General features: G+C 37.1%; 1 protein-coding gene across 1 annotated transcript in view; it reads left to right on the plus strand.

Moving 5' to 3' along the window:
• LOC139718631 (uncharacterized) overlaps positions 1-19,848 on the plus strand; it is a 39,057-nt gene that overhangs the window by 13,890 nt on the left and 5,319 nt on the right. The window contains exons 8-9 of the mRNA XM_071630091.1: positions 11,976-12,164; positions 15,783-15,878. Of these exons, the coding sequence (XP_071486192.1) occupies positions 11,976-12,164; positions 15,783-15,878 (285 nt within the window). The remainder of the gene's footprint in view (positions 1-11,975; positions 12,165-15,782; positions 15,879-19,848) is intronic.

Here is a 19,848-nt window from a genome sequence, read left to right on the forward strand (position 1 = left end):
ACCTTCATGTTATGGTGCCGTTGGAGGTCACAGGATAAGGTCAAAGGTCATTTGAGGTCATACGTTAAAGTTTACTTGCAAGACTCTCTTATCACTCGTAACTCGACACATGTTGCTACAATAGCAATCAAACTTGGGTGATGGATGCACTTTGGGTACCTTCATGTTATGGTGCCGTAAGAGGTCACATGATAAGGTCAAAGGTCATTTGAGGTCATATGTTAAAGTTTACTTGCAAGACTCTCTTATCACACATAACTCAGCACATGTTGCTACAATGGCAATCAAACTTGGGTGATGGTAGATGTCTCTTGGGAAGTTGAAGGTAACCACAAGGTCAAAGGTTACAGACTGGGGTCAACGAACTTTTAGGGCCCAATGTTAAAGGACAAGTTCACCTTCATAAACATAAGGATTGAGAAAATGCAACAATATTAGTAGAACACATCAGTGAAAGTTTGAGGAAAATTGGACAATCGATGCAAAAGTTATGAATTTTTTAAATTTTTGTGTTGGAACCGCTGGATGAGGAGACTACTACAACTTGTGAGTCATATGCGTACAACAGTATAAGGAAAATGTAAAAGAAAATTCAACACATTTTCACTGACATCTAAGTTATTCATACACTGCAGTAGTCTTCTCATCCAGCGGGTACTGCACAAAAACTTCAAAAATTCATAACTTTTGAACGGATTGTCTGATTTTCCTCAAACTTTCAATGACGTGTTCTACTAATATTGCTACATTCTCTCAATATTTATGTTTATGAAGGTGAACTTGTCCTTTAAGTTTTTAGGGTGCATTTCGTTTATGGCTCATAACTTTTGATCCCTTTGTCCGTTTGTGACCAAACTTGGATGGAACATGTCCCTTGGGGAGGTGAAGGTCGTCACAAGGTCAAAGGTCACAGACAGGGGTCAACAAACTTTTAGGGCCCAATGTTATTTTTTTTAGGGCGCGTTTTGATTGTGGCTCATAACATTTGATCCCTATGTCCGTTTGTGACCAAACTTGGACGGTAGATGTCCCTTGGGGAGTTAAAGGTCATCACAAGGTCAAAGGTCACAGAAAGGGGTCAACAAATTTTTAGGGCCCAATGTTAAGTTTTTATGGCGCGTTTCGATTATGGCTCATTACTTTTGATCCCCTTTGTCCGTTTGTGACCAAACTTGGATGGTAAATGTCCCTTAGGGTATTGAAGGTCACCACAAGGTCAAAGGTCATAAGCAGGTCAATTAACTTCTGTGAGTTATACAAAATATTAATTCCTTGTATGCGAATGGGCGAGACACAATTTGGCGATTGCCTTGTTGAAATAATACTCCAACTAAATTTTATGTTCTATGTTCTATGTTCTGATATGTTTATGTCAGAAAACACCTCAACTTCTTGTGGATTTTGTGGCAACTACATGTATTCTCTTTGTTTTGAACATCACATTTTTGTAGGAACATGATATTCATGGAGGGACTGTGGGATTTCATTGCAATTTTTCAGTGATGTTTTACCCTTCCTGTGCCAGTAAGTCAAATGGGCACAAATGTCACACACAAACCTATGTACAGAAACTTAATGTGGCATTCAAAGGGTTAATTATCATTTTCTCATATATGTATATTTTGCTCAGAATGGAATGAAATGAATGGAGATTATCAACCTGCGATACTAAAGAACAGAAGATAGATGTGGTAATACTCTTAGGTCATCCCACGCCAAGTTACAAAACAGATGAGAGTGAAGTGAATTTTAGTCATATTTTTACTGTTCACCAACTTAAGTTTTCTTTTCTTGAGGAGAATCAAAGACCTGCAGTGTGTTTAGTGAGCAAAGATAGATTTAAGATAATCAACCGAAGTTGAAGATGTAACACATTCAGGATGCCGCTCATTGTTAAACCTCGTCAAGCAACTGTGAAGATGGAAGATGGGTCTTTATTCTTGGTTGGAGTGTTTACTCTATGAAGCAAAAAGTCTCTTGTAGGGATCATGTAGTGCAGATGAAATGACTGTTTAAAGAGAGCTGAGTGGTGTGTTTTTAAATTTGTTTTTGTACCATGAGAATTCGGTACAAAAACATATATTCCACCCACTTATGGTGCAGCAGAGATAGTGCGTGATTGTTTTTTTTTTTTGTATTTGGTTAAGTTCGTGCTCGTTCATGTTACACAAGAAGGTAATTTTCTTCCAGGAAAAATGGCCTGTCTTTGATTAATGTACTGCAACTCACCCACGAGAAAGACTTGTGTCAATAGTTAACCACATTTTTCATTATTGAAGAGCTCTTTACTTTCTCTTCTTCGTGTCTGTGCAACGTTTTGCAAGGTTACAACAAAATGAAATGACATAATTGAAGCACAGCCTGTGGCAATACAGTGCTCATCATCTGCCAACAAAATGTCAAGAATCTCTTCCATCAGGAAGTTCTGTCTAGATTGTTTTCACACACAAAAGCGTCGAAGTGCTAAACTTGGAAGAATCAGACTCACCACATGCTTTACAACATTCCACATTTCTCCGTGACCGCTTAACCAAATTGAATGGAGTTTTCTGCAAAATAGAGCTAAGATGTTACATTTTAAGACCCTGAAGTAGCATTTAGACAGTACAATCATATTGGGTGTTATCAATGCACAAATTTGATTGTGATTTTTTTTGGGGACATACTGTACATGTACCTACATGTAGATGGTGATACAAGAATAAAATATGAAAGAAAGAAACAGGTTATGTATAATCATATCAAATTGGTACAGAGTCAAAATATTTCACTGTGCTTTGGGTTTTTATTGGATACTGTTTGGATGCAAAAATTTTGACCACTGTGAATGTGAATATGCAGCTGATTTCCTGAATGTACGAAATACATGTAGTAAAATTTCACTTCAGTCTTACATTGACCTTAATTAGGTAGAGTAAAATCAGACAGGTAAAATTTTCATCGAAACTGGGGGAAAAACTAGTGAAGTTATGGCATTTTTAACTTTCAAATGTTTTTACTGAATGATGGTATTTGTGCGACCACATGATTGGTTTGTGCACAAATACAGTATATCACAGAAACCTTGTTTTGAGTAACCTATAGCAGCTATACAACCCCCCCCCCCCCCACATCAGCACTGAGTGCAAATCAAAGGAATGTAATGCATGGTGATGACATTATCACTTTATATAGCTTAATTCACATATGGTTGATACTAGTATCTAATTGTAATTGTTTCTTGAAAAGCATGAAACTTAACATTTTCATCACTTTATCTTTTTGGTTTTGTTTCATAGTTAGCTGCAATTTGATAAAATCTATACCATTCTTTGCATTTGATTTTTTATCTGTGTACAGTATGTGAAGCAAATCATGATACAAAGACGGAAAATTAACAAGAGAATCTCTACATAAATTATAAATTCATAATTATTATCACCAAATAAATGAAATCATAATTTTAAGGCTTGATAAAAGCTGTCAATCTGTCTCCTGCATTAGGCATTTGATAGACTAATACCTGCCCTACACATCTCAATACTAGGTCCAGAGTACATGTACAGGTATGTGCTTTTCATTTTAACCCTAACTAGGCCGGGGGGGGGGGCCTCCGAGGCCCCCCCTCGACGTTCCACGGGATGTATCGCAATCGCAAAAAGCTATCGCCGCGACGTTTCATGACTTTTTTCTTTCGAGTCTCCTGCATCTTTTAACACCAAATTTGCGACGCCCGGGTGCGCGGTTCCGAAGTTACGTAAAAATATGTACATGCATGTCAGACCCAAAATTGCTCAAAAACGTTAATTCGTGTACAATTTCAATGCAAACTGTGCTTACTGGCAAATTTCGTAAAAGCATGATTATTTTGGTGTTTTTTTGATTAAAATCAATGAATAACATATTTTCTTGTTTGGAGCGATGTCGCGGACAAATTTCAAAACAAAACAATGAAAAACACAAAGTCGAAAAAACAAAGAAATACATAAGAAATTCAAAAAAACAATAAAATACTTAAGAATTTTTTCTGATATCACAATTTTTTTTACTACATTTGCTAAGGACACTAAAAAGAATATTTACACAAAAAATGTGCCTGTTTTGAGCTTTATTTTGTGATTTATGCCAAATAGACTGATTTTATGCATTATCATGCATAAATTAGCATAATTTAGCATAAATGATGATTTTTGAAAAATTAACTTCATGGTATATTAGATTACATCATAGGCAATGTGTGTGCCAATTTTCGTCGCGATCGTGTGGTCGACGGCCGAGATCTGGAGGGGGGCCTGGGAGGCCCCCCCCCCCCCCCCCCCCCCGGCTCTATCAACTACCTAAATAGCCCGGCCTAGTTAGGGTTAAGTGAAAATTAAGTGTTTGTCATTTCTTTTATGTTGTCTCCAGATAATTCTGCTAATGTGGTATCTTGATGTTGTAGAGTTTCCATCTATAATTCTGTAGAGAGGGCAGCACTTGGAATCAATCCAAAAATTCAAAATTCATCAAACTTTGGAATGGATGTACATGTAGTGATTTCGCTATTAAAACGTCAAAAGTGTATTACTAGTCTTGCTGTAATCACGGAATCCACCATATTATTGTTTTTGCTCTTCTCCTTTAACTGTAAATCTAATTTTGATTTTTGCTTTCACAATTCTGTATTTTGTAAAAAATGTTCACCCTACAACATATACATTAAACTGAACTTAAAGCCTTACAATCGTGGCAAGTGGTTTGTGCGGCACGGAGACGAACGCAACATGCTGCCTTCCCCCATTTTGTACCAAATGTAGTGACACCGAATGAGAATAGCGCTGGCTCAATGGGTCAGCAAACAACACTTTAGACTACAAATCTCCTGTCCCAAAATGGCTGCCTGAGCCGCGAGAGCTTCCGAATGGACGCACACTCTCAGTGCGCATGCGCATGAAGAGAGGTCAAAAGAGCCACGCGTCTTCTGGCCTCTCTCCTCCCATCACCGCAGCTCGCGGTCACAATGTTTTTGTGTATGATGCGTTCACACACACGCACACACACATACTGTCTCAGTGGCAGCATTGTCCCACACGTTTATGGATATAGCACCGAGTCTGGCATTGCGCAATTGCGTGCACAAACTTCGGTCATTCGGGAGATTACGAAATAACGCACCATTAGGGGTGACGATCGTCCGACTTTAAGAAGTGTAGTTTGTAAAAGAGCTATAGTGAGCCCACATCGACATTGTGAACTGAGGTGTTGTTCCACTTAATGTGGAAAACACAACATATTAGGGTGCATTTCAATCTGTAAGTTTTGTAACCCATTTCAGGGACAACACCTCAGAGTATGGTTTGTTTTTGTCATTAGTTTGAAATTAATGAAGAAGAGATGTATGTGCCTGATCATGTAATTATACAATATAATGCTTTATACTCACTTGGTGTGAAAATAGTCATGTGGCACAAAGCGTGCAGCCCTCTCTTGGTTGATGTATGTAAGTGCATTTCATCACTACCGGGTACTCCTTGGCTTCCCAGAAAAGAAAATGCGTAAGATGGGAGCTCCTAAACCTTGATATGTACTATTCACAAGTGGGAGTTTCCACATACTGCTGAAGTACATTTTGCACTCATGCCTACTTCACAGCACTTTGAAAAGCTCTGTATTCTTACAAATTAGTAAATACAATTGCACTTACTAATTTTTATGGAGCTAAGAGCAAGTTCGTTGAGTCAAACGCCCCCAGCATCTTGGTATTGATAACATCTACAGGTATCTTGGTTTATTGAGTTTTTCATAACATCTTGTGTAACATGTTAAAATATGATGTTATAACTCTTTGTAATTTTTAAAATAAAATTCTCAAATAAAAAGTTTTTTGGGTAAAAATGACATCATTGAGCTGGCAGAACTACATAACTTGAGATTCATAGCAGGTAACTGCTATAGTGACGTAGTTTTGCCTGATCGTACTCCTTCATTGAGGCAGCTTGAGCAGCTGGCAGAACTACATATCTCAAGTTCCGATCTGTACGCGTGTGTCGTATGTGTACACAATATATGGGATTCTCATGATCAGGCAGAACTACGTATCTTTTAAAAAACTCTAAAATTTCTCTAAATATGTGGCAATGAGCATGTATTTTGAGTTAGATAAAACATAAAAATTTCCTTTTTGTTATAGAATACAATTCCAAGTTATGTAAATCACTCTATGTAAAATGGCAGGCGTTTAAACTTTAAACGTGAATATCTCGAAATCGCGTCAAACGAGATACAGTTGTACATAGTTTTGCCAGGTGACAGCCGCGTACATGTCGTTCTAACAGGTGAATCTCTTCAGCGTAATTTGTATAATTCATTGCAATAAATGAGTACCAAAAAGTGTTGGCAACTGCTATCCGTAGAGACTTGTTACTGTTGAATGCCATAACAGAACAAACACATTGATGTTCAAGATATTTGATGTTCTGTCTGAACTGCCTTACTTTGTTTAAAACTGAGTTGATTTACAAAGAAACTTGATCTATTGTGTGACTGCCAAGATGAAATGAACTTTGAGCCATTCGGAATGATCAGTGCATAATGAGTGATGAAAAGTACTCTAATTTCATGAAATGTCAGTCTTGGAATGTACAGAATTAAATAGACTTTCAAACTTTTCACCTATAGAAGAAATATGACAGGCATGAAAGTTTCGTGAATTGGAGCCGACGGCCTTTTCGCGACATGAAATTTTCAAGAGTTGTGTGTAACATTCAATACGTATAGTGTAGACAAGAACTTTCATGTGCATTTTAATTTCGCGAATCTTGGCTCTTGCGAAATTTGTGAAATTAAGATGCACACGAACATTCCTCATTTTACAGTTATTCTACCAAGTGTTTTTTTTATTATAGAAAGATCAGCAATGGCTGTGAGCTGGCTTGTGTCAAGGCTTATATCGAGCTCGAAGAGGATACTCCACCCCCATAATAAAGTTCTCCTCTGCTAATGCAATGAAACCAAAATGCGTTCTGTGAAAGTTCCATTAACTCCACTCAAATCAATTCCAAATAAGACTACAAGGTATAAATAGCATTGTCAAACTTTGCATTCGGTGAATCAATGTCACACATGCGCAGCAAATGAGGAGCTTAGGATGGCATTTCCACAAAAGACTGATAGCCAATCTCTACTAAATCCCCTTTGAAAAAAGAAAAGACAAAAATGAATTAAACATGAGGAAATTATGCTCACTGGCATTAGATTCATCAGCAATCTCTCCTTATGCTTTTGCACAAACCGAGAGTCCTTTAATTTGAATGCTGAATTACAAACACGATTGCAATTACAGTTCAAATCATTGTTTGTTCACACAACTGAGGAAGGCTTCATGGATTCTGCGGTTTTGAATTTTAGAGCGAAGAGGGGAGGTTGGCTTCTTTCCAATCTTCTGTCAATCACTCTTGAGCTGGAAGTAGCATGTGCTTTGACTGCAGTGCAAGCATCTGAGGAGCACAGTCTTTCTGCGGAAGTGGTTTTAAGGTCACCGTAATCTAGCTCCACCCCCCCAAAAAAAAATACACACGACTGGAGTTGAATTACGTTCACATGGTCATTTCAATGCTTAATTCTGGCGAATCGTGATTGGAAAACGTCTGCGGACCGCCATTTGAAACATGATTATAATTACGATTTAAATGACCCTCCGCAATTTGCATTCACACGGCAAGGATGCTTAATTTGAAACTTGCTTCTAGTGGTACATCAGTACAATCATGTTTCAAATTAAGCACTCTTGGTATGTGTGAAAGCTAGGCATGTTTATTTGGGGACATTATAGTTGTTACAGTGTATCAAAAGAAAAGTTTTCAAAATGACTTTGTGTGCTATAAACCAATGGCAGAGAAGCAAGGCAAAGACACCATGCCCTCATGTACATGCAACTCTATGTGTCAGAGATGGTTTTGAACTTTTGATTGGCATCAGTGTTTTGTTAAGATATTTAAAACTTTAAAATGTCACATCTTTATTACTTTATATTTAATTTGGATAAATTATGCTTGAAACATTTATGCTCACTTGGATTCACTCTGTTTGTATGAAAGACAAGTTAAATGCGGAGTGGAGTTCTTCTTTTATTACCTCCGCCAAGGGAGGAGTTTTTTTTTTTTTTCAGTGCCGTTTGTTTGTTTGGTTGAAGGTTTGTCTGTGTGCAAAATAACTCAAGAAGGTTCGAACAGATTTAGATAAAACTTACAGGAACGATTGAGAAAGACACAAGTAACAGATAATTAAATTTTGGTAGTGATCCAGGAATTTTGGTGGATATTCTGGAGGATTTTTGATATTTTGACAGGAAGGGTCAATGAACTTGAGAGTTCAAGCTGGAAGTTGATGATGTAACAAAAGGCTGGGAAATTGGGTGACTTTCAGCATGCATACATATGGGTGGAAAAATCACTGATCTCTATGGATGAACAAGATCAGTGGTGGAAATGAGCTGTTCGGTGGAGGTTTGTGCTCTCAGAGTGATTCTCTGGTTGTAGATTTGAATTAAAATATTTCACACCTGAAAGTGTCACATCTTTCTCATTTCTCTATTTAATTTTGGAAAAAAAAAACTGAGATGGAAACATTTATGTCTACTTGAATTCATTCTTTCTGCATGAAAATGAGCTTGAATGTGGAGTGGGATCATATATGAAATATATTTGAATGCATATGTCATTATAATTTTGTAAAAAAATAGTTCATTCAATCCAATACCATGCCTTCCTCTCAGTTTGCCTTTATGTAATTTAGTTTGATGTGGAATTTCAGTCACAGTTCATTATTTCAAAGGTTTGGTATTCCAAAGGTTCATTAATCCAAATATAGAATAAGATTCTTTATTACAAAAGTGAGAAAAGGTTTATCATTACAAAAGTTTGTTAATCCAAACACAAAATAAGGTTTATAATTCTGAAGACTGTTCATTAATACGCAGTCACCTTCTTATCATTTTGGATTGAACAACCTTTGGAATAACAAGCCTTTTTCATTTTCAGATAAATCTACTGTCGGAATAATGGACCTCATTTCATTTTCGGATTAATGAACCTCCTGAAAACGAACATTCAGAATAACGTCACAAATGTGTGGATTAAGACAAACCCTAAATCATTTCTTTATCAACTAATATCTAGGTATAGAGAATTTGTGTGCTGTGGAATGACAAACCTCTACAAAAATGAACATCATTTCATTTTTTTAATCAAGAAATCTTTGATATAACAAACATCTCCGGCCCGGGAATTCAGGTCTGTAGTGTGTCAAAGGGCATGCATTTCTTTGAAATTCTTGTATAAGTTAGGCTTGATACAAATTGGTTTATTTTATAGGGCCCAAGTGGCCAACTGATCATATATGACTTTATTTTTTTTTATACCCCCGCCACATGTAGTGTGAAGGGGGTATATAGGAATCACTGTGATGTTGGTCAGGCGGGCGGTCGGGCGGGCGGTCGGGCGGTCGGGTCTGTTGCAAAATTTTGCGTCGCGAAATCCTCCTGCAGTTTTGAAGCAATTTAAATGAAACTTAGGGTAAATGATGATATTGAGATATAGATGTGCAAGACATGTTTTTTGTGGTTGTCGGACAATGCGTTGCCATGGTAACCATAATTTTACCAAAAGCTTGTGGATTGAATAACTTCCGTAGTATTTAAGCAATCAATTTCAAAATTGGTATCTATGATGATCTGTAGGTGTAGTTATGCAAGACACTCTTTGTGTTTGTACTTGACGAAGCGTTGCCATGGTAACCGCATGTTTTCTTCGAAATGTTGTGGAGTGAACAACTTCCACAGTTTTGAAGCAATTGAAATGAAATTTGGTAGGCATTATGGCCTTGAGACGTAGATGTGGAACACATGATTTTTGTGTTTGTCGGACAAAGCGTTGCCATGGTAACCATAATTTTACCAAAACCTTGTGGATTGAATAACTTCCACATCGTTCAAGCAATTAAGGTCAAATTTAGTATGTATGATGATTGGGAGGTGTAGTTATGCAAGACACCAATGTGTTAAAATGAGAAAAATGTGTTGCCATGGTAACCACTCATTTTTGTATCAAAATAAACCATTCAAGCTATGAAGGTCAGATTTGGTGTGTATGATGGTCTTTAAGTGTAGTTATGCAAAATGTCCCTTGTGTTTGTATCAGACAATGCATTGCCATGGTAACCACTCATTTTTGTATCAAAATAAACCATTCAAGCTGTGAAGGTGAAATTTGATGTGTATGATCCTCTTTAAGTGTAGTTTTGCAAAATGTCCTTTGTATTTGTATCGGACAATGCGTTGCCATGGTAACAGCATGTTGGTTTTTTTTAATCCTGTGGAGTGAACTTCTACAGTTTTCAAGCAATTGAAACCAGATTTGGTAGGCATTATGGCCCTGAGGTATAGATGTGGAGCACATAATTTTTGTGTTTGTCACACAAGCCATTGCCATGGTAACCACAATTTTACCCAAACCTTGCAGATCGAATAACTTCTCCATCATTCAAGCAATTAAAGTCAAATTTAGTATGTATCATGATCTAGAAGTGTAGTTTTGCAAGACACCAATGTGTTAGTTTAAAGGGAAGGTAAACCCAAAGAACAATGTGGATTGAGTGAAAGCAGCAACATTAGTAGAACACATCAGTGAAAGTTTGAGGAAAATCGGATAATCGATGCAAAAGTTCCGAATTTTTAAAGTTTTGGTGTTGGAACCGCTGGATGAGGAGACTACTAGAGGATATGACGTATGAGTGGACAACAATACAAAAAAAATATAAAGGAAATTCAACAAAAATTCACTTTTCTAGAATTATGAAAAAACAATGGACCAACCGCTTTCAGAAAGCAGGGGGAATAATTGCTACCCCTAACATATATCAATATCAAGTTGATGGAATTTGTAATTTTCATGAAAAATTGAATTTTGCAGAATTTTCTTTAGATTTTCTTGGTATTGTTGTCCACTCATACGTCATAACCTCTAGTAGTCTCCTCATCCAGCGGTTCCAACATCAAAAGTTTAAAAATTCATAACTTTTGCATCGTTTGTCCGATTTTCTTCAAACTTTCACTGATGTGTTCTACTAATGCTGCTGCTTTCACTCAATCCACATCGTTCTTGGGGTTTATCTTCCCTTTAAGGAAAATGTGTTGCCATGGTAACCACTCATTTTTGTATCAAACTAAACCATTCAAGCTATGAAGGTCAAATTTGGTGTGTATGATGGTCTTTAAGTGTAGTTATGCAAAATGTCCCTTGTGTTTGTATCAGACAATGCATTGCCATGGTAACCACACTTTTTACCCAAACCTTGTGGAACTCAGTGTCAACTCTGTAATTGTACAGTAAACTAAAATTATTCTGTTTCCAATTCGACAAGTGCACAAACTTGGTATCAACGTCATTGCCCTCATGACATCACATACTATAAAGCGACACTAGGGGCGGGGGTATTAATCACCTTCAGTGATAATTCTAGTTTTTTTTTGGTGGTGATTCTTCTACAGTTACCACCAACACATAATATCATGTCAAACATAACGTCAAACATATATCCCTATTCTGTTGACACCTTGACTGAATTGATTTTTTTTTTTTTACTCCAAAGAGACAAAATTAAACACTCTGATGTGCTCCATCAATTCAGTGACTTCAGCTGTGCTCCTCTGAACCACAAACATTATCAAAGTAAATGTTTATGGAGAGCAACAACAATTACAGTCAGTTACGGGATTTGCAATGCTTGATTGCAGCTTCCTTTCCAAGAAAATCTGTCAAAAGATTGTGATGCAGGATGTCATGTGCTAATGTTCTTTGTTGGAAATTAATTTGCATGACGACAGTGCTCTGTCGTTATCCCAATGTGTCAGCCCTGACATCAATGGAGACGGTCAGGAAATGAATCTTTGCACTGGGATGTTCGTACCTCGCAAAATGCTTTTATGAGCTTGTTTTCTGCATGGTTTCTCTTGTCCGTAGGTGCCAAGCCAGCTGTTCGTTGGTATCAACGCTGGTTGCCCTCATTCTCCAAAACAATCACAGCCTGTCAGATGCTGAGAATTTGGAGCGGATTATCGCTATGGCAACGGAGACGGGGAGAAAACTTCTCATTCATGAAGAGCACCGGCAGATGTTTAATGACTATTGCTCAACATCCAGTATTCAAAGGTACAGGCATAGTTTCTGTCAGTGTCACAGGATCTTGACCGCTATGCATGTGTGTCTACAGATTGCTGCTGCTAATGGAAATGGTGATGATTATGCTGTGTGATCAATACATACAGACATACATATACATGCGTATAGGGCTACAAAACCTCATATCTCCAAAATGTCAAAGTGTTTAGGAGAGCAAAAAAGAAACCATGGCAGCCAAAGCACAATGATAGATGGGATTACCTTTCCTTTGATGTGCCATGGTGGCTTCATTTTTGGGGTGAGACAACTAGGATTTGGACAGGATATCACTTATTGATTATCTGACATTTAATCAAAAAAAAAAGTGATTCTCAACAAAGTGTGAGGCACTAGCTCTTGTCTATTCATCGATGGTGATTGTATGTATATGTGTGTGTGTGTTTTCAACCATCAATTTGTAATATTGAGTCACTGTTTTGCCACTTCTTTATTTCTTTTTTAATATTATGCTTGTCATCTTCCTTGTGACAAAAATTTACTGCACCTAATCTTCTCTACCAAGAAGTGATTTGGATGAAATATCAAGATCCTTGTACCTTCTTGCATATATTGAAAAAGTGTTTTTGTGAAAATTTGTTTTGTCAGGACTGATGTAAATTTCAAAAAGACATTTGATAAACAGAACACTTGCCAAGAATCTTATTTTGCAGGTGCTTCGAGTCAAAGTGTATTTTCCTTATACTTCTTTTGATCTTGTTTTACTGCGGGCATGTATTTTGAAAACAAATTTTCTGGTTTTGTCGGATAAATTGCCTCAAGGTGTCTGTCTCTTATCATTAATGTATATTTTCTATCATTGAAAGGGTGCACCCTGCAGTCAATTCTAAAGTCTAGTGCAATGACTGTCTATTCTTTCTTTGTAATTCCTTGGTACTTAACAGTCCCAAGAACTCTAGACGTAAAATGAAGTATACAACATTTACACATCAAAGGAAAACCTCAGCCCTCAAATGATGTTTGTTGAGATTCAACCAGTATCTCTCCAAAATATGCCAATGGCAATTTGTTTAAAATCAACTGAACAGATTTCCCTTGTATATTCTATTTTGTATGTATTGTTTGAGAGATGTCTACCACCTTCAATGAGGTATTGAAATATATTTTTAAAGTTGAAATATGTTCAAAAGCTATTATATTTTTTATTTGTCTCCATAGTGTTATTGACCTGCAGTTACATTGTATGTGAGTGTAATATGATGCACAATACCAATCTGTGTACATGTAGAGTGCTTTAATCTCCTGTCTTTTATACTGAAGCATAGTCAGTGTGCAAAACAACACTTCGGTCTGTCACACAAAGTGTCGAATGAATAAAAAGTATAACAGAAAAAACAAAGGCGTACAACCACCAGAAACCTCTTGACAGAGATTGAATTGTGGTAGAGTACCCATTTTCTCATGGATGTCTTGAAACAATGAAGTGATTGATGAAGAGATGAATTGCAGACCTAGTACAATTGTACATGACCCATGAATGGATGTAGGACAGCCTGACCAAACTCCTTCTAGTGACATCTGGACTTTTAAGCAAGATTTGTCTGTTTCTTTCCTTTTTTTGTGTCTCTGCCACAAAGTGTCGCCTGAGGCATTATTGTGTTTTCTTGTTAACTATCAAGCAGTCCATCCTTCCTTTCATAGACGATTTTAACCCGTTGAGGACGGACTGATTTTGCTACAACACGCATTTCCCATAGACACCTGCCGAGTATACTCGGGACTCATCCTCAACGGGTTAAGAATGGCATAACTTCAGGTCCATTTGCACTCAAATAAAACTGTATTTATGTATGAGTGGACAAAGCTGCGCCTATTTGCTCAAGGTCACACACATTCATGGCCAAAGGTTATAGGTCAAGGTCAAATTCTAAAATGTCACTGTTTTCCCCCCATTTCGCCTAGATGCCTGAATGTACATAGTATTTTCATTAAGTTTAGTAGATACATGTATCACCAGATATGGCTTCTCCAAAAGAGTTTTGGGTCAAAGATCACATGTCAAAGGTCAAGTGAAAATGCTAAAATTTAACCTTTTTCTCCAAATCTCCCAAATTGCTGAAGATACATGTATTTTTGCAAAACCTTTTAGATTTACATATTGCCTGACAATGATTCTTCTGGGAATTATTGAGTCATGAAGTCAAGGGTCATATTAAAATGCTAGAATTACAATGTACACTATTTTCACCATACTTTATAAATGACTCGATGTACACACTTATAAAACTTAATTATACTTGGTATGTACAATGTGCATGCATGATCGCACAATGATTCTGTAGGAAAGATTTTGACTGTGGGTCAAAGAGCAAGGGAAAATGCTAAAATTTGCTCTTTTTTCCCATATCTTAACAATTTCTGAAAGTACTGCCTTTAAAAATTGGTGTTTGCGTATTACCAGATAGTGATTATTCACCAGTCATATAAAACTGCCCTCTCACATTGACAGTACATACTACAGACCACCTGCTGGAAGAACTTTTGACATTTTAGCGGAGGCATACCAGTTGCCATAGCAACATTTCTAGTTTAAAACCAAGCTTCAAGTTGAGGTTTGTTCACATTGGCACTGCCTAAGTTGGTCATGCCATTTATAGTAGCATGCAAACTGTGACTTCTTTGTTAGTGAATTTTGCTTCTTTCTTCTGAATTTTCCTTCTTATGGCTAGAAGAAATAAAACTTCTCTGTAATTTGCATATTATACATTAAAGCCTCTTTGATGCGTTCCCCTAAGCCTTAGGCCCGGTGCTATGGGAAGAATCTGTTCACTTTTATTTCATTGTTATCTCATGTTTTAGTTATTTCCCTTTGGCTGTTCCTCTCCCCATCCCCTGAAGGAAGATAAGTGTGCATCATTTGGTATGTTCATCTTCCGCTCTCCAATTACAGTACTTCATGGCCCACATACAACAAAAACCCATTATGGTGACCGAGCCTTCTCCTCCATTGCCCCCACTCTTTTAAATAAACTCCCTCTTCATATTCAGAATGCCTCATCTATTGCATCATTTAAAATTCTTCTCAAAACTCATAATCAGTTGTATTTTCTTTTTTCTGGAGGTGCACACAGTCAGTCATTAATTATTGTATCACTGAATTACATGTATTGTCTTTTTTTTGTCTTCCCCTTCTTTTGTGGCTGTAATTTTAGTTTTGCATTATCCTAATGTTATTGTGTTTTCTAGTCTTTTTGTATGAATAGCACCAGTGCGCTTAGAAACACCAGTATAAAGTGCATTGTTATTATGTGTCAATGTTGTCCCAAAGACTTGTCTGTTGTTTGCGTGTGCTGATAGGCTCCTACATGTATGTTTCCTTTAATCCCATGTTAGCCTTGAAACACATACATGTACATGCTGTAAACTAGACACATGTGGAGCGTGAAACTTTAGCAAATTGGAGCCACCAGTCTTTTTCGCAGTACAAAACTTTTGCAAATTGCCCCTGACATCAATGAATTGTGTAGAAAACTTTCGTGTGCATTTTCCGTAATGAATCTTTCCTCCTCGCGAAATTTGCAGCATTCTCATTTATGCAAAAATTTTTGGTTTTACAGTATTCTTGCCCTGATCTGTTTCCTTCTCATGCAGTTTGTCATCTCTGCACCCTGAGAAACCAAGTCACACCTTCAGACCTGTCGCTGCATGCCTTGCTGCACTGAGGGCATCCAGAAAGAAAGATTTCAGGTAGGTCCCGACACCCGTTTCGATACATGTGCAGAAATATCTTCAGGTTGCAGCAGTCATATTATATTCAAATTAAGATTATGTTAGGCATTCAGCAATCAATCAGTCAATGTTCATCATGAAGAAATGTAATCATGCACAAGTATACAAGTGTTGGAGGTTCCCAAGAACTTGTATTCAGCAGAGTGGACCTACTGTGAGGATGTTGCCCCCAGAGATAGGCCAATGGTATTAACTCTGTATGTGCCATGGTTTAAACCCCCTGTGTGCCACATTATTCTGAGACAGCAACATTGTCATGCTTTGGGAAAACATTCTGTTTTTCAAATATTTGTAACTTTTATAGATTTCTGTTAAGCTGGACATGTAGTTAACAGTGTTGTAGAGAAAATGCCAAGCTTCACTTTGATGTAAACTTTGTGATAAATCTATGATTGTTTTTATTTCAAATGACTAAGAGATACATTATTGTAAAGGCATGACTTTGGCACACAAAACAGTGACAGAAACCTAGAATTTAAATGCAGAATCCATTAGGAAACACCACTTGCTGGTCATTCACCACATAAAATGCAAGCTATGTGCGAGAGGAAATGAATCGCTAGAAAAGCTTTCATTGTACTGTGGCATTTTGTGATTTAACGATCGATTTGGGCGGTTTTGTGCATTTGAGCAGAATATGCGAAGTTGGCACACCATCGACTGAGTAGAGCGTGCAAACGTGGCACATAAAAAGTTAAAGGCACTGTGTGATGCAAATGCATGTTGACATGTATTGATTCATAGTGTCTTAATCATCAAAGATGTGGCTTTTGTTGATCATATTAGAAACATGGACTCAAGCAAGCTAGTGAAAGGCACATTCCAATGTCTTTTGTTAATCATATTTAAGTTTAGCAATGGTAGACCAACAATGTCAATGGCAGAGTCTTGGTTTGGAAGGGTTTTTACAGGTGTATCCAAGTTATCTGAAGAAAAATAGAGAAAAATTATTATAAAACATATGGCACATATTTAGAGTGATGAGTGATGTTGAGGATATTATGAATCAACAAAAGTCAACATGCATTTGCATTGCACAGTTCCTTTTAAGGTCATAGTTACATACAGAATCAGAAAGCTACCAAAGTTCACTGTGATATCACATCACCTGGTAGGCCACACCATTTGATGCAGATGCAGATGAGACAGAGTTCTTGTTCACCTTGCCGTTGCAATGTATGGATCATTTAAAACAGTATGATGCAAGCTTGTAAAGGAGGAAGAAAAATCAGCTTCCATAGAAGGCCTTCATTGCTGAGAGTAGATGTCAGTTGGCTTCTGTAGAAGGCCTTCATCCCCAAAGGATGAACTTTGCTGTCATCCAACAAGTTCTTGAGATATATCATGTGTTCCTCATTTTGTTCTTAAATTCATAGGTGCAATCATTAGTCTCAATTATTTGCTCGATTTGTCTGTGGTGGGAATATGTCTCTTTAAAAGAGATGTGGTTACAATCCATGTATGTGATTGGTCCATGGTGTGTCATACTGTCTTGATATTGTGCGTGCTTGTTGAGTGTTTTAGCGGAATGTTACTACGAGAGCATCTAAACAGAGGGATCGTCAGGATGTTGTTGCAGTAATGTCAGAGTAATGTTGGGGTAATTACCCTAGCTTGCTAGGTTAGAATTTGGTAAAAGTTTTTCACACTGTGACAACATCCGTGCAACATTTTTCATAGAGCATTTTAACAGACAGGGGGAGAAAAAAAGATTGTCTGGACATTGTCATGGTAACTGTGGTTCAAAAGGCTCTGTTAAAACGGGGCTGTAGATGCAATGAGTGTGGTTTATAAATGATCACAAAGGTGTAGTGAGTGTGGCTTATGTATGATCACTACAGTATGCCCGCCCCGCCTCAAAAAAAAAAGAAAGAATGCAATCAGATTTTCACATTGATAACTCCCAATATGATTAGACTGTCTAAATGCTACTTCAGGGTCTTAAAACATAACATCTTGGCTCTATTTTGCAGAAAACCCTATTCAATTTGGTTAAGCGGTCACAGAGAAATGTGGATTGTTGTAAAGCATACCGTGAGTCTGATTCTTTGAAGTTCAGCACTCAGATGCTCTTGGAGCTGCATATTAATGTGTGAAAACAATAGCCAGAACTAGGTGGGAAGAGATTCCTGACATACTCTACAAAATTCCTCATTTCTCTTTGACCACTGCAGCAAATTGAATGGGATTTTCTGTAAAATGTGGGCAATGAGTAATAGTTTCATACCCTGAAATTGTATTTTAATTGATTCATTACTTTTAAAGTTATCATTGCGGAGGGTCCCATTGTAATTTTTTTGGGGACATACGGTATAAAAAGTGTAATATCAAGTGTGGCATATGGGCAATTCCACGGTATGTAGGACACAGATGCCGAAAATTCAAAATGATATTTGTTTCAAACACCATACATTTTCAGACAATACTTGAGTTGAAGTTTTAAGAATCAGTATTTTTTTCAATAAAAGCGGCCATTTTGATTTTCAAAATGGCTGCCAAAATATGCCTATAACTCAATGGTGAGAAAGAGTGTATTGTCACATAATTTACCCTCTGTACATCCACTTTACTAGTACTCTAAACAACAATCTTTTATATGTATGCAGTTACCAGACATGTCTTTTACCACATGATAGAAAGAAAAAGCTGGTTGCGTTAAAGAATTTCATAAAACTTTTAATTATTTTGACAATGATGGATGTAACGTCAGTTACCAAAAACAAGGAATTTTTAACTTTATTCATCAAAGAAAGTGAGCTGTATGATGTAACTTAGGATTTCTAATGTATGCCCGTATGCCTTCCTTTCAATACCAGAAAATAAGGATACTTGGCATACTGGAGAGTCAAATGAACACATCAAAATGTGTAACGTCAGTTACCGAAACGTCATATACCAGTATGTAACGTCAGTTACCATGACAGTAATTATAACTTAGGCAAATTTTTTGACTTTAGGCCATTCAATACACCTGGGAAGTCAAAGTTTATCAACAAAGAGCAGCAATCCCTTTGATAGGGAATGATGTCATCACCATGGTACACTGTATGTCCATGGATACATTTTTTTGTGGTTCATTTTATCTTATTTATTTATTTATATTTTTTTTGGTGGAGGGGGCTTGAGCTTTTGATTTTCTGTTCAGCACAAGTTTAAGGTTAAATCATCTGGAAGTTTAGGTTTACCACATGCAATATATAATGCACTCAAATTACTATACAGTACATTCACAGTCCTACGGGACGATAAAGCTACCAAATTTGTAGGCCTAATCAATTATGTGGTTGCATGGTAACCACCTTTTTCTATTAAAAAGCTTGTGTACAGCTGTATACCAACAGTTTCATAATCTATACTAATGACTACTTTTGCTAGCATTTTTCTTTTTTTTTCTGGAAGCTTAGTGAAGTTTCTACCTCAATGCAAATGCAGGAAGAGATATATTTCTTCGCTTGCACTTATATGTTTGGTTTAGTTAATATGGCACATCTTGAAATGGTACATAAGCAGGCCTGACATAAGGCATGTACTGTCATTACTGTTTGAAACTAACACTGACGTTTAACAATAATGTTGCTCAAAGTGAGAGGTGATTCTAGAGTAAAACTAGAAATGTCGCTACAGCAACTGGTTATACCCCCGCCAAACAACATTTCATAAGCTTTGGTCAAAACAACATTTCATAAGCTTTGGTCAAAAAACTGAGGAAGTAGTTAAATCCGCAAGATCTTTCCTTGATCTTCTGCCATTAATATGCCGTTACCATGGCAACGTACTTTCGCGCACTGTCGAAAAATGCGTCTTGCACACCTACAACCAAAGGCACACATCTGTACCAAGTTTCATGGAAATTGGGCAAAAACTGAGGAAGTAGTTTGCAACACAAAATTTTCCATCATTTTGGCTCATAATATGTGAGCTGTTACCA

The sequence above is a fragment of the Diadema antillarum genome, unplaced genomic scaffold, assembly GCF_040938485.1.
Source record: "Diadema antillarum isolate AM-2024a unplaced genomic scaffold, OU_Dant_1.0 scf00000098, whole genome shotgun sequence".
NCBI lineage: Eukaryota > Metazoa > Echinodermata > Echinoidea > Diadematoida > Diadematidae > Diadema > Diadema antillarum.